General features: G+C 32.7%; 2 protein-coding genes across 2 annotated transcripts; both read right to left on the bottom strand.

Annotated features, from left to right (window-relative positions):
• Positions 1-1,036: 1,036 nt before the first annotated feature.
• Positions 1,037-14,533, bottom strand: LOC130894784 (nucleoside diphosphate kinase 7). Its single transcript, XM_057801769.1, has 2 exons — positions 14,511-14,533; positions 1,037-2,270 (listed from the first exon to the last, which is right to left on the bottom strand). Exon 2 carries the CDS (start codon positions 2,264-2,266, stop codon positions 1,106-1,108), a length of 1,161 nt encoding a protein of 386 aa, XP_057657752.1. The 5' UTR covers positions 2,267-2,270; positions 14,511-14,533; the 3' UTR covers positions 1,037-1,105.
• LOC130895781 (methyltransferase-like protein 25B) lies at positions 8,898-14,717 on the bottom strand. The gene is made up of 4 exons (XM_057803329.1): positions 14,511-14,717; positions 12,701-12,919; positions 9,653-10,220; positions 8,898-9,265 (listed from the first exon to the last, which is right to left on the bottom strand). Exons 1-4 carry the CDS (start codon positions 14,715-14,717, stop codon positions 8,898-8,900), a joined length of 1,362 nt encoding a protein of 453 aa, XP_057659312.1.
• Positions 14,718-16,595: the final 1,878 nt, after the last annotated feature.

Below are 16,595 nucleotides of genomic sequence, written 5' to 3'. Positions count from 1 at the left end.
CAATGAACTTAAATGAAGATGGAACGTTATTTGCTTCCTTTGGCGCCCTTTTTAGTTAGTTGTTTTGTTTCGGGTGTGAAGTGATGGACCCACGTTTCATCCATGGTTATGAAACTGCCTTATTTCTGTGAAACATCGCCAAACACTCGATGGAAACATCTTCACGACGCCGTTTGTGTTTCATTGTGAAACGCGACACCCATCTTGCGCACTGCTTTCTCATATCCAAATTTTCAGTTTATATGGGAGGTACCAGACTTTTTGAAGTGCCTACTATATCTGCTACCTCGCGCACTTTCAGTCTACGATCATCCAGTGGATTATCTTCAACATTTCTGGAGTCGTCACATCATTCGGTCGACCGCTGCGTTGCTGGTCTTCGCAAATCGTACGGTCTCGTCTAAACTTTCCTATCCAATATTTTACTATTGATAAGGAAGGAGTAGAATCTAGTTCAGCTTTTATATATGCTGTATAGATTAAGTGCTTTCCAATACCTTGGTAATTTCCAAGCAACTATCGCCATCTCTACGTCAGTCCAGGTACTTCTGGGACCATCCTGTGTGGAAATATCAGCTGTGTACATGACATAGAGGTTCGAGTGAAATGTACTTCCCTGTGGAACGCCTAATATTCTTGGATGTCGAGTTCTGATGTGATCTCGAATTATCACTTGCAACTAGGATTTTATTGTTTAGAAAAAGGTTGTGAGGGAGGTTTAGAAGGAGCTTCTTCAGTAGGTTTCCCTTGCTCAGGGCTAGTACTACCTCCCATATAATTGGGAATTGATAATGACGTCATATCCGGAAAATTTTTTGGAGTTTAACTAACTACTGTTTAAATTTTGTTGATCTGGTTTACGATGAAGATTAATTCGATATATAGATTCCAGATTTTATTTTCCGAGCAGCTACCGCCATCTTTAGGTGATGCCAGAGCAACCCTTAAAAAGTTAAAATATGAAATCAACTTCCGTGGTTTTTGAATACGGGTAAATTATTTCATTTAGAGTTACTTCGGAAATAAAACATACGTAAAAAAGAAAAATATATATTGGAAAAAAAAAACGTGTACAAATTCTATAAATATAAAAAAATGTCCCGAATTAATAATCCTTGAGTACTTTGAAAATATATTCGAGTTCAATAACGGTATCTTCCGGTAAATCGGTACAATGTACGGCGTTTTTATATTTATCGCAACCGTATTTCGCCCTCAACGAATTCGGACGAATCTGCTTGGCTATATCGGCGTCGGAAGGCCCAGCGAACCTCCTAAACTCCTCGTGAACGTTCATTTCGTTATTTTTACCGGATATTCCCAATACCACGCACGGACCATCCAAAAAACTCAACAACAAAGCGTTATAATCGCTAACTACCCCTTTATAAACCTCCAAAAATTCATCAGCGTTAGCTTTACTCAAATATAACATAACGGCACCTGTTATTAAAAAATGCGATTCCATTATCGAAGTAATGATATTTCCTAGTTTTCCTTCTTGTATAGCGTGGGGTTTGATAACGCAACACGTGCTGTTCTCCAACGTGACGATGGAAGTGGGCGTCACATCCTGATTTGAAAAGAAGAAATCCGATTCGGTGATACCGTCTTCGACGGTGTTAGAGCCGTGGAAACCGTTCGTTGGACGACTGTCTTGACCGTATATAGCTCTCAGACTATTTGGGGATGTTTTCCTGGCTTCCACGGGGTTATCCGGACCCATGAGATCCTGCCATCTTTGTACGGCGTTTTCTCCAACTAATTCCAACGCCACGATCGGTCCGGATACGATAACTTCTAATATGAAAGGTAAGACGGTGTCTCCTTTTATTTTGGCGTAAAAATCTAGGGCTTCTTTGGTGGTTAAATGGCACATTCGTAATTTTGATATGTGGAAATTGTTTTCTTGAATAATATTGATGATTTTTCCTAATTTATCGATGACTGTGGGTTTTAGGATGGCCAGAGTTTTTTCGCGCATCTTCCCGATGTATTTTTGCGTGAAACAGTCCCCGTAACCCGTGAGTTTGATTTGTCGGCTATATATTCTGACGGTGTTTCCTACGAACATGTCTTCCATGCATATTTCATCGGATTTGGTTCGTTTTAAGTACATTTTTCTGGCTTCTTTGTCGTATATTTCTATTGTGTTGTCGTAAGGGTAGAAGCTGATGATGAATTTTTTTTGGTAAGCCGTGTCGTAATCGAACCATTCTCCGAGGAAATTCAGTTTGTCGTTGAAGTCGTAGTTGTGTTGGGACATTTTACTGGAAAGAAAAACCTTTTTTTCAACGGTTGTTTATTATTATAATTAATTATAAGTAGAAACGTCAAGGTAATGAAATGTCATACACAAAATGAAAACTTAGGTTAATTTTTATTATACATGTGAGGCCAATGAAAACTTAACATCGAAAAAGGCTCAAAATACAGGGTGTCCCACGATGAGTTAAAACTATCTGTATGTGACAAAATACTTTTAGTAAAGTCGACTGTAACTTTGTTATTTTACATGAAACACCCTGTGTATTAATACATTTTTGAAATCTACGTGAAATTTTAGTATACTTTTGTCTAAAAACTTTTTTCAAAAAATTCATTCTTTTTGAGTTATTAATTTTTTTGTCAAAAATTTGACCGTTGTAGACCCTTATAAATCATTTTGTTACGAGAAAACCCTTAAAGATATGAAAATTGTTTTTATTCGGTTGTTTTTTAGCAAGATCAGATGTATTTGGATCTATGCAGAAAAATTTTACATTTTATACAGGATGTGTATAAAAAGTGTTCAAAGTTTAACTTCATAAATATCAAATATCTTCATTTTTTTTAAATAGAACCACCTGATTTTTTCTATTTAAATGCAATCAGGGGTAAAAAATAAGACAAATTCATGAATACTTTCCTATACCTAAACCTTACCGTTTTCCAGATAGTAAATGTTTTCTCTAATTTTTAAGAGATTTTTAGACACTTTTTATATACACACTGTATAAAATAAGAAAGTTTTCAATATAAATTCAAATACTCCTGAAATTGCTAAAAGTAACCGAACAGAACCAATTTTCATATCTTTAAAGGGTATTGTCGTAAAAAAATAATTTATTAGGGTCTGCAACGGTCAAATTTTTTACAAAAAAAATTAGTAACTCAACTCGTATGCGTTTTTCGAAAAAAGTTTTTAGACAAAAGTTTGATAATATTTCACGTACATTTCAAAAATGTTTTGATATATAGGTCTTTCTATTTGAAATAACAAAGTTACAGTCGACTTCCGGTAGAACCGGAAGTCGGCCATCTTTGAAAATATTTTAATTAAAAAAATCGTATACGAAAACCCAAACGTAGAAATTTTCATGGGTTTAAAATAGAAAAAACCGGGTGGTTCTATCTAAACAAATAAACAAAATTGATATTTATGAAGTTAAACTTTGAACACTTTTTATACACACCTTGTATAAGATGTAAAAATTTTCAACAAAGATTCAAATACGTCTGACCTTGTTAAAAGCAACCGAACAGGAACAATAATTTATAAGGGTCTGCAACTCAAAAAGTATGCATTTTTCGAAATAAGTTTTTAGAGAAAGGTATAATAAAATTTCACGTAGATTTCAAAAATGTAAAAATGTATAGGGTGTTCTATTCAAAATAAAGGCGTACGTGCACTCAGTTCACTTGTATGGAGCAGAAAAATGGACTTTGAAAGTGGATTGAACAGACTCGAGGGTTTTGACCGTAGACTACTAAAAATATCGAGGACTCAACATAAACCTAACGAGGAAGTGTTTAGACGTATGTGAAAGGAAAAAGAGTCACTAACAACAATAAAGAGAAGAAAGAACCGCTTATCTGGGCCTCAAATACAAATATATAAAAGGAAAAATCGAAGGAACACGTGGACCGGGTGGCAGACATCATTCATGGTTAAAAAATTCATTGAACGGCACCTGGAGAAGAAGAAAAGACCTGTAATTCAGAAACGAGGGTCGCATGAGAACATTTTTATTATGAGGCAGTAATATTTACTGTCACGCCCGAATTTTTTTGCATCAACTTTGCAGGAACACCCTATATATACTTATATATTTAAATAATGAAATTACCTGGTTGCCATGTTGCACAAAAAATTATACGACGACGATAAAATGTTTGTCAACAAAGTTTCTAGTACGCTTGTTTACTTTCAAGTAACTATGGTTTCACTAAGAAGATAATTTCGCTATGCGGATATTGATTAAGCGGAAGTTTCGTTATATAGGGTGAGTTTTTATTATGGAACAATTCAATCGAACGGCTTACACAATTTTTATAACTTTTGGTTTGTATATATCCGATTTCATTGTAGCATTTACATTATTGTCAAATCTTTTGTAAATTTGCAAACAACTAACTCTGTTATGGGTATAAGTCGAGCATATATACAGTGTGGACCACAAAAAAATAACTATATATTATTTTTTATTTGATATTTGAAATTACTTACATAAAAATATTTTGTTCAACTTTGATGCTTTATATCTCGCAAATTAGAGCCCGGAAAAGAACTAAAATCAAAATAATGAGAATTTTGAACTAATTTTTTCGGTAAATTACTTGCCAGCTTTCTGGCAAACTACTTGAAAACATTGAATGAATAAGAAAAAAAAATTGAGTATCCTACAGTATGAAATAAATTAGATACGAGGGGTTAACGAAATTATTTATATAAAAATATTTTATTCAACTTTGATGCTTCATATCTCGCAAATTAGAGCCCGGAAAAGAACGAAAATCTCTACAAATATACAAAATTCTTCCTTAATTGAATGATATTAAGCATTCGTTAGTAGGACTAAAGATTATCGAGTAATAAGGATGATACAAGAACGATGTTATAGTCGGTTTTCACAAAAATTCGAAAATTTATACAGCTCAAAATAATGTGAATATTGAACTCATTTTTCGGTAAACTACTTGCCAACATTAAATGAATAAGGAAAAAAATTGAGTATCCTACAGGATGAAATAAATTAGATACGAGGGTTTAACGAAATTCTTTATATAAAAATATTTTGTTCAACTTTGATGCTTTATATCTCGCAAATTACAGTCCGAAAATTTCTACAAATACGAAACAATTCTTCCTTTATTGAACGGTATTAAACATTCGTTAGTAGGACTAGAAATTATCGAGTAATAAGGATGATACAAGAACGATGTTATAGTCGGTTTTCACAAAAATTCGAAAATTTATACAGCTCAAAATAATGTGAATATTGAACTCATTTTTCGGTAAACTACTTGCCAACATTAAATGAATAAGGAAAAAAATTTAATATCCTACAGTATGAAATAAATTAGATACGAGGGGTTAACGAAATTATTTATATAAAAATATTTTAATCAACTTTGATGCTTCATATCTCGCAAATTAGAGCCCGGAAAAGAACGAAAATCTCTACAAATATACAAAATTCTTCCTTAATTGAATGATATTAAGCATTCGTTAGTAGGACTAAAGATTATCGAGTAATAAGGATGATACAAGAACGATGTTATAGTCGGTTTTCACAAAAATTCGAAAATTTATACAGCTCAAAATAATGTGAATATTGAACTCATTTTTCGGTAAACTACTTGCCAACATTAAATGAATAAGGAAAAAAATTGAGTATCCTACAGGATGAAATAAATTAGATACGAGGGGTTAACGAAATTATTTATATAAAAATATTTTGTTCAACTTTGATGCTTTATATCTCGCAAATTACAGTCCGAAAAAGTACGAAAATTTCTACAAATACGAAACAATTCTTCCTTTATTGAACGGTATTAAACATTCGTTAGTAGGACTAGAAATTATCGAGTAATAAGGATGATACAAGAACGATGTTATAGTCGGTTTTCACAAAAATTCGAAAATTTATACAGCTCAAAATAATGTGAATATTGAACTCATTTTTCGGTAAACTACTTACCAACATTAAATGAATAAGGAAAAAAATTGAGTATCCTACAGGAAGAAATAAATTAGATACGAGGGGTTAACGAAATTATTTATATAAAAATATTTTGTTCAACTTTGATGCTTTATATCTCGCAAATTACAGTCCGAAAAAGTACGAAAATTTCTACAAATACGAAACAATTCTTCCTTTATTGAACGGTATTAAACATTCGTTAGTAGGACTAGGAATTATCGAGTAATAAGGATGATACAAGAACGATGTTATAGTCGGTTTTCACAAAAATTCGAAAATTTATACAGCTCAAAATAATGTGAATATTGAACTCATTTTTCGGTAAACTACTTACCAACATTAAATGAATAAGGAAAAAAATTGAGTATCCTACAGGAAGAAATAAATTAGATACGAGGGGTTAACGAAATTATTTATATAAAAATATTTTGTTCAACTTTGATGCTTTATATCTCGCAAATTACAGTCCGAAAAAGTACGAAAATTTCTACAAATACGAAACAATTCTTCCTTTATTGAACGGTATTAAACATTCGTTAGTAGGACTAGGAATTATCGAGTAATAAGGATGATACAAGAACGATGTTATAGTCGGTTTTCACAAAAATTCGAAAATTTATACAGCTCAAAATAATGTGAATATTGAACTCATTTTTCGGTAAACTACTTACCAACATTAAATGAATAAGGAAAAAAATTGAGTATCCTACAGGAAGAAATAAATTAGATACGAGGGGTTAACGAAATTATTTATATAAAAATATTTTGTTCAACTTTGATGCTTTATATCTCGCAAATTACAGTCCGAAAAAGTACGAAAAATTCTACAAATACGAAACAATTCTTCCTTTATTGAACGGTATTAAACATTCGTTAGTAGGACTAGAAATTATCGAGTAATAAGGATGATACAAGAACGATGTTATAGTCGGTTTTCACAAAAATTCGATAATTTATACAGCTCAAAATAATGTGAATATTGAACTCATTTTTCGGTAAACTACTTGCCAACATTAAATGAATAAGGAAAAAAATTGAGTATCCTACAGGATGAAATAAATTAGATACGAGGGGTTAACGAAATTATTTATATAAAAATATTTTAATCAACTTTGATGCTTCATATCTCGCAAATTAGAGCCCGGAAAAGAACGAAAATCTCTACGAATATAAAAAATTCTTCTTTAATTGAATGATATTAAGCATTCGTTAGTAGGACTAAAGATTATCGAGTAATAAGGATGATACAAGAACGATGTTATAGTCGGTTTTCACAAAAATTCGAAAATTTATACAGCTCAAAATAATGTGAATATTGAACTCATTTTTCGGTAAACTACTTGCCAACATTAAATGAATAAGGAAAAAAATTTAGTATCCTACAGTATGAAATAAATTAGATACGAGGGGTTAACGAAATTATTTATATAAAAATATTTTAATCAACTTTGATGCTTCATATCTCGCAAATTAGAGCCCGGAAAAAAACGAAAATCTCTACAAATATACAAAATTCTTCCTTAATTGAATGATATTAAGCATTCGTTAGTAGGACTAAAGATTATCGAGTAATAAGGATGATACAAGAACGATGTTATAGTCGGTTTTCACAAAAATTCGAAAATTTATACAGCTCAAAATAATGTGAATATTGAACTCATTTTTCGGTAAACTACTTGCCAACATTAAATGAATAAGGAAAAAAATTGAGTATCCTACAGGATGAAATAAATTAGATACGAGGGGTTAACGAAATTATTTATATAAAAATATTTTAATCAACTTTGATGCTTCATATCTCGCAAATTAGAGCCCGGAAAAGAACGAAAATCTCTACGAATATAAAAAATTCTTCTTTAATTGAATGATATTAAGCATTCGTTAGTAGGACTAAAGATTATCGAGTAATAAGGATGATACAAGAACGATGTTATAGTCGGTTTTCACAAAAATTCGAAAATTTATACAGCTCAAAATAATGTGAATATTGAACTCATTTTTCGGTAAACTACTTGCCAACATTAAATGAATAAGGAAAAAAATTTAGTATCCTACAGTATGAAATAAATTAGATACGAGGGGTTAACGAAATTATTTATATAAAAATATTTTAATCAACTTTGATGCTTCATATCTCGCAAATTAGAGCCCGGAAAAAAACGAAAATCTCTACAAATATACAAAATTCTTCCTTAATTGAATGATATTAAGCATTCGTTAGTAGGACTAAAGATTATCGAGTAATAAGGATGATACAAGAACGATGTTATAGTCGGTTTTCACAAAAATTCGAAAATTTATACAGCTCAAAATAATGTGAATATTGAACTCATTTTTCGGTAAACTACTTGCCAACATTAAATGAATAAGGAAAAAAATTGAGTATCCTACAGGATGAAATAATTTAGATACGAGGGGTTAACGAAATTATTTATATAAAAATATTTTGTTCAACTTTGATGCTTTATATCTCGCAAATTACAGTCCGAAAAAGTACGAAAATTTCTACAAATATGAAACAATTCTTCCTCAATTGAACGGTATTAAACATTCGTTAGTAGGACTAAAGATTATCGAGTAATAAGGATGATACAAGAACGATGTTATAGTCGGTTTTCACAAAAATTCGAAAATTTATACAGCTCAAAATAATGTGAACTTTGACGCTTTATATCTCGCAAATTAGAGCCCGAAAAAGTACGAAAATTTCTACAAATATAAAACAATTCTTGTGTGTTTGAAGACTGTCAACAGATGGAGACGGTGACAGGAATTATCTCCATACCCTGCAGAGGAAAAGCTTTGCTATATCAGGGCCTATGAACCACTCATGAAATTGATCCTACTGGAACTGATACTGCAAGAAGTTTTGGTAATGAAAAAAAAATAGTAGAAAATTTTTATAACTTTATTAATAAAAATATATATATATTAACGTCTAGTGCAAATTAGAGCGTAACATCGTGGAGATAATAAATCATTCGTAACTTTTTGCACCCTTGCGTTAAATCCCTTTTCTTTTAAATATTCTACCCTATCGAGTAAAATCAAATTTTCGCAAATTTTTTGTAAAGAAGCTTGAAGTCCAATCAACGCGTTCATCAAATGACATTTCCCTTCGTATTGTTTCCAAATTCGACGCATTTTCTCTTTAAATTTATCATCAGCTACTTGATGGTCAGAATTCTCTTTCAATTCGTGAGTATTTTCGAAATTTGTTAAATAATTTTCGAAATTCGCATTCGAAGCCCCTGCGGATCTGTTTGATTTGCGTTTGGTTCGTTTTACCGAATAATTTTCTAAAAATTGAGAAACGAGTCACTGGTGCTTGAATCCGTATAAAATGGTGGTTGGGTATACGAGGGTAGATCGACAAACTACGTTCAGTGAATTATAATAATATGGAGTGCGATGAATTAATTAATTAAACAGTTTTTTAACACATTTTGTGAACAATGATACAGTGTGAGTGATTTGTTGTGAATATACGAGCACCGTTTTTTTCAACCTCCAACCATTCACTCATGAAGTTTTCCCTATTCACTCGATGGATTTCTGGCGGGATTATCAATAATGGCTGTAGCACAACGCCGCCTGACGTCTGAACGTCAATAAAGGCGGAGTGTGTAGTGCGAGAGCTTAGTGGAGCGATCGGAGGTTGGAAAAAAAACGGCTCTCGTATTTACCTGTTTCTGCAACTAATTGTAGTATACATCTAAACATTAGATTTCTCGCGTGTATTTCGTGTTCTTCTTGTGACATACCAACGAAATTACCGCTCGTGTTTTGACAAGCTAAACGTAGAAATGGTCTTCTAAGAAAAGTTGCGGCAGTAAATTGTTTATAAATATCTTTAAGAGCGTCGCTGATAGGAAAATTGTGGAAATATTCCTCGGTGGGTTCTTCGGATTTCAGTTTAAGTCTATGATAACAACAAGGCATGATAACTAGGCCTTTTACAAAATCTAATTTCGTGAATAAATCTAAGACAGTAACGCTTAAATCGGCACAAGCGTGTAGACCAGCTAGGCAAGTCGATTGGAGCCCCAATGAATCGAAATTACTTTCAATTATAGAACGTAGAGTTTCATTTGATTCGGTTGTTATAAAATGATCTATGAACTTAACTTCATCTTTAGAATCAGGATGAAACTTTGATTGATTCTTTAGAGATATTTCCACGTATTCCTTTGAGCTTTCAATGCCCAGTACTTTATATTTGAAAGTAGAATGCAGATGATGCGATAGATAACCCTGAAAAAATTTTTGTTGTACTATCTAATTATTTCTAAAGTCTTTTCATTAATAGAAATCGTAATTTGTTGAATCCCAGAGCCGGTCAACTTAACGGTATATCTCTCAGAGAGCCAAAAAATTAGAGCTGAGAAGATCCTCCAGCTTGTAATGAAGCTCAGAACACACAGACAAGATTTGGTGAATAGTGGATTACTTTCTGGGAAAAAATGAACCTGCATAGACAAAGTTCACTTTGGGAAGACTTTGAAGGCAAGGGGATACGAGATAAACTTGATTTTCTGGGAAAAATGAACCTGGTGGTGGCGATGTCTTCGATATAGGAAATGGTCAGACCGAGGACCTCATCTGCGTAGACGAAGTGCACTATGGGGAAACTTAGAAGGCAAGAGGAAACGGGATAAACTTCTACCCTCTGGGAAAAAATGAGCCTGGAGGTAGATTGAAAAGACGATGTCTTCTATATAGGGAGAGATCTGGGCAACTGGGCCAAAATGCTTGATGGTTGAGGTTCCAGTTAAAGATAAGGAAACATATTTGGATTCCATTCAATATTCTGCTAATGAATTCGAAAAGTAGCAGGCGAAAAAAGTCGTATGTATAGAGGTTAACTAAACCAATCACTTGACTTGAAGGTAAGTCAACTAAACCTGCATCAAGCAAAAGGAGTTTTAACTTTGAATACGATGTAAGTGCAAATATATAACTGAGTATTGAACTGAACAAATCGCCCTGGATCAGTACAGCTACCAAAACTCAATAATTGGGTATGGTGTTCACCAACAGAAAGATATGTAATACGAGAGTGATGCTATATATTTGAGATACAAGAAAACTCAACTCAAACCTTCAATGTCATTAAACGTTGGTAAACGATCACGAGAGTTGAAGTTGGAGACTTGGGAGCTGGTACCAAGTTTTTAAGATTTCCATTAAAAAATACGAGGAAATCAAATTGGAATTTGGATGACTTATTTAATACATTTGATAACAATAACATTAAAGCAATGTCTATGTCTATGTCTACTTTTCAAACTACTTCTCGAAATTGAAGTTTAGACGAGTACCAACGATTTGCTGCAAGTACTGGACTGTGCAGATGAATTGGACCTAGTCGGACGCATTGCGCAACAGCCGAAGAACCTTAACTAACCTTACTTATAACTAACTTATAACTAACCTTATTTATTAATGATAATAAGACCAAGTACATGAAAATCACTAACAATCCCATTAACAAGAAAATGCAACATTGGTTGTTATGTCTTCAAGATTCTAGTCAGATTTGTTTATTTGGGAAAGCTAGCTCGGTACCAAGGCGTGAGATGAGGAATGAAGTCGTCGATATAATTTTGAGATTTTGGCAGACCGAATATCCTAGTAATGATAAAAGTACATTATTCTGGAACGAATTTGGTGACAGACGAGAGATTGGTTAGCTCAAGTCAAGAGTTAAAAGACATTGGAATGGCTTCTTCGAATAGATCAAGGCTCATAAGTAGCGACGATGAAAAAGAAGTAGATCAGCTACCAAACCACCTACTTCTACTGAAAACCGATAGAAAGCAGAATATAATTTCATGAAATGAGCATTAGAACCTGGGTTATTCGGCAAAAAGGACCAAAGGAAATTAAAAGAATAATAGTCTCACCAGGAAAGAAGCAAATGTATCTAAAGAGAAAGAGAAACGCTCTGGAGGTGTCTTCTCGAGTTAGGTCACTCAATAAGTCGTGTGACTAACTAAGAAAAACTTATTTTTTGCCAAGAATCGATTTTATTCATCTTTTGGGAACAATACAATCTTTCTAATGCTTCTCCAACTTCTCTTGTAGAAGGAATTGTCTTTTGCTTCAAAATAGGCTTCAGTTCCAGCAATTTCTTCTTTATTTCAGCTGAATTTCCTAACGGCGAGCATTTTTTTGAGATCAGCGAACAATCAATAACCACTGAGGCCAGATCTGGACTATACGGTGGATTAGGAAGCATTTCAAAGTGTAATTCGTTCATTTTAACCAACGTTGACTGTTGTGCCTTTGGACCTGGTTCACCGCAGCGGTCCACTCAGTTGATGATACTTTTGATTCCGTTTTGAAATCTTTCTCATGGTCAAATGTTGTTGATTTTTTAAATGTTTTCTGAAGTAACCACCTCAATTGGACGACCAGAAAGTTCACCATCATCGGTGATTAATTAATGATTAATGATTAATTACCACAAAAAATTATTTCCAAAAAAAAACAAAAGTAGCTTCACTTAAACGGCTGTAACTTTTTTCTGACTAATCGAAATGTCATAAAATTTTGACACATAGTCTTTTGAAAGTTGGTACTCCATAAACGACATCCAGATTTGACGATGTCAGTGCCATCCGCATGTCAGTTACACGACTTATTGAGTGATGTTATATTTGGATTTTTACAGTGTGTGGTAAGGGACACTTTGATCAAGATTATGAACAAGAAATGATCAAGAAACTTACCAAACCTGAACCAATGTCTACTACTAATTGCGCCCGTATATCTTTACAAATATTATTGATTACAGGTGCCAAAACAACAATTTCGTGGCGCTTTTTGTCACTCAAACAACTATTATGTAAAAATTGGAATTTATTTACTTCTGGCGTAATTTCATTTTCCAAGTCAGGTTTTAGTCGATCTATTTTATCTAATAGTTCTTTAAGACTAGATGGGGGTGACTAAAAATTTAAAATAATATACATGGTGTTATTGTAAGCATAAAAATGTTGCATTTTGTAATAGGTTAACGTATTATTTTTAAAACAAAATATACGAGGGCGGTTAGACAAAAAATTGACTTTTTCTACATTCAAAACGGAGAATTTCTAGGTTTTGAAACAAAAAAGTCGCGTAGGACCAAATCTGAGGAATACGGTGAATGTGTCAAAACTTCGTAGCCCAATTTTCCGTGGCTAGTGCGTTATTATGGTGGAAAAACAGTTTTTCTTGCATTCAGTGTCGAATCGGCCAAATAATGCGGCATATTACATCTATTTCTAGGCCCGTGAGTCGCCGATTACGTCTACTGATCAATACAACACGTTTATCTTCAGCGGTTGTGGTTTTTCGATACTTTTTCTACATTCAAAACGAAGAATTTCTAGGTTTTGAAACAAAAAAGTCGCGTAGGACCAAATCTGAAGAATACGGTAAATGTGTCAGCACTTTGTAGCCCAATTTTCCGTAGCTGATGCGTTATTATGATGAAAAGCAGTTTTCTCTTCAATTCGGCGTCGAATCGGCCAAATAATTCGGCATAGTTTATCTATCTCTGAACGAACGAACCGTCGATTACTTTTTCTACATCCAAAACCAAGAATTTTTAGGTTTTTGAAACAAAACAATTTTATTCATTTCTTTTTTGATTTTTCTCAAACTTCTTGTTTATTTTAAATTTAAAAAGGGGTTGCAGGGAAACCGCAGAAAACCTGCAACAACGACGAAGAGTGTGTGGAGTGGTTGTGGGAGGTCGGGTTTTATCTGATGGATACGGGAGAGCCGGCGACAAGTCTGCTGGCAAGGTTAGTTTTAGTATCATCAAAAAGGGCATTCCTGGAGTTGTATTTCAGTGGAAGGTACTTGGTTTTTGGGTAAAAGCGAAATGGATGCTGTTACCCACCCAGTTGTATCAGTAAAAGGAGCCCTTTTGAGAAGCTTGAACCGTAGGGCACTAAAACACCATATACCTCTGAAAAAAACTTTAAAAACGAGAGTTTGAAGATACAGTAGTCCTTTATTCCTTACAGACGACCTTCTAGTAGCGCTCCTAAAAAGCAACTGGGAAATTTAGGAGAGAAGAATTTTTGGAGGTAAAAAGATAGAGTTAGGATTGGAGAGAAGATCAAATCATGAAATTTACACACTTTTTAATGAGTCACTAAGCAGTGCGTTTAAAAAGACAAGACGAAGACAGATTCTTGAAACGAATTGCATGGAAGATACAGGCAAGACGAAAAGAGGTAGACCAAAAAAAAACGGGGGAGGGAAGAAGACCTTGGAGAGAAAAACATCCAAAGCTGGAGAGAAATTACGAGGTTATACGTTATACAAAGCGATGTTTATAGTTCAAACATTCTTTTACAAAAAAAAAATTGTTGATTTTAGTCCTAATATGTTATTTTTCTATTTTTTTTATGAAAATCAGCCACAAATAACAAAATATTCGCAACTTTTTTATCGTGAAATAAAACAAACCGATCCGCCCTCGTATAATTGCTTAGACTAACGAAAATTGGGAAAAAATTATTTTTATTAAACAAATTTTCTTACCTTCATTCGATTCAATGGTAATTTGTTCAACTCACTGTTGGGTAAATCTTGAAAATATCGTAACCAATCGGGAGGCATATGCGCGAATATATCTTGAATTAGAATTCGCGTATTCGGATAATTATACACCCACTGGTGGTTTTTTAAAAAATCTAAAGCATCTTTGAAATAATCGGTAGATAAAGTGTATGTCGGAGGTAAAGACATTCTGAAAATACGACTGACATTCACTGAAATTGTTAATTTTATGTGATAAACGTTTATGGTGAACACCCAGGTGAATTCCGTTGAATAAACGTTTATTGTTATAACCAGGGGTGTACGATAAATGAAAATAACTGTGTTGTAGAATTTGTGAAGATCATAAAATTGATTGATGGATACCTGACCTACAGTCAACTAAAATCGGAATCATGAAAAAGGTAGACAAAAGAGGCGGTTTATAAAGGGGCGTAGAAGAGAGAATAAAAACAACTTTGGGTTGACGAAAGTAATGAAAATGAAAAAGAAAGGAAGAAGGAGAAATTAAGAAAAAGAGGAAGACATAAAAAATAATAGGAAAAAACCACGAGGAAAGGGAAAATTTGAGAAAGAAGCAAAAGAAAATGGAAAAATGAGAAGCGATAAGAAAAAGGCGAAAAATAATAAGAGGAAACAAAAATGAAAAAGAAACGAAGAGAGAGTGAAGGAGAAATAAAGAAAATAAGGAAGACATAAAAAATAATAGGAAAAGAACACGGAGACAGGGAAAATTTGTGAAAGAAGCAAAAGAAAAACGAAAAATGAGAAGCAAAAGGCGATTAATAATAAGAGGAAACAATGACGAATAAGAAACGAAGAAAAAAGAAGTTATGAAGAAAAAAAGAAGACATGAAAAAGAATAGGAAAAGAACAGGGAATTTGTGAGAAAAAGGAGAAGCAATAAATGAATAGGAAAAGGAAGTGGAAAGAGAAAAAATTGTGAAATAAAGAAACACACACACTAGAGGAAAATGATAGGAGAAAACGGAAAAAATTTGAGAAAAATATAATTATAAATGAAAGAGAAAAATTTAAAAAAGTAACAGAAAGTGAAAAAAGGAAAAATAAAAGACTAGAATAAAGAGAAAGGAAAATAACAGGAAAAGAAAGGGAATTTAGAAAAAATAAAAAGCTGAATTAAAAGAAAAATAAGAGAGAAAAGTAATAGGAAAGGAGAAAAATTGAAACCAAGAAAAGAAAATAAAATTGAGAGTGAAAATAGAAGACAAAAGAAGATATAGGAATAGAAACAAGGACGAGAAACGGGACGAAGAAAAGTGAAAAGGAGAAGAAAACTGAAAAGAAAATTTGAAAAAAGGATATAATAAAAAGGAACAAAAAGAAAAATGATGAAAGTGAAACTTAAAGGAAAATGAATTTTAAAAGAAATATATAAACAAATAAAAAGAACAAAAATTTAAAAGGTCGAAAAAGGGTAATAAAATAAAAGAAAAAATAGAAAAATAAAAATGAGAGTGAATGGGAAAGGGAAAAGGAAAATTGAAATAAAGGAAAATGAGTGAAAAAAAGGAAAGAAAGAAGATGTAGAAAGTAAAAGAAAGGAAATGAGAATATAATAAGGAAAGGGAAAAACTAAAAAAAGAAACCAAAAACTGACGAAAAAAAAATTAACGGAGAAAAATAAATAATGGAAGAAATTGAGCAAACTAGGATAAAATATTGTGAAAACTGAATATAGAAGAAAAAAAGGAGATGAAAAATATGAAAATCAATAGAATATAGAATAATTTAATCAAAGGGGAAGGAATATGAACAGGTAAATAGAAAGAATGTAAAATTCAAAAGATTAAGAAAATTAAAAAATAAGAGTAATGAAATTAAAAATAAAATAGGAAAATAGAAATGAAGCGAAAAAATAAGGAAAAGAGCAGGACAGGAAAACATTGAGAAAATTAGAGAACACTAAATGAAAATGCAAAGAAAAGAATGGGAAGAGGTTAAAAAAAGGAGGATAAGGGAAAGAAAAGAGAAAACTTCAGTCATTTTCCACAAAATTTTCCAACGAAACCAGTGATTATACGAAAATAACTTTTTCTTTTAACG

Source organism: Diorhabda carinulata, chromosome 6, assembly GCF_026250575.1.
Source record: "Diorhabda carinulata isolate Delta chromosome 6, icDioCari1.1, whole genome shotgun sequence".
Taxonomy (NCBI): Eukaryota; Metazoa; Arthropoda; class Insecta; order Coleoptera; family Chrysomelidae; genus Diorhabda; species Diorhabda carinulata.
Note: the sequence above shows the minus strand (reverse complement) of the source record. Positions and strands in the feature narration are given on the sequence as shown.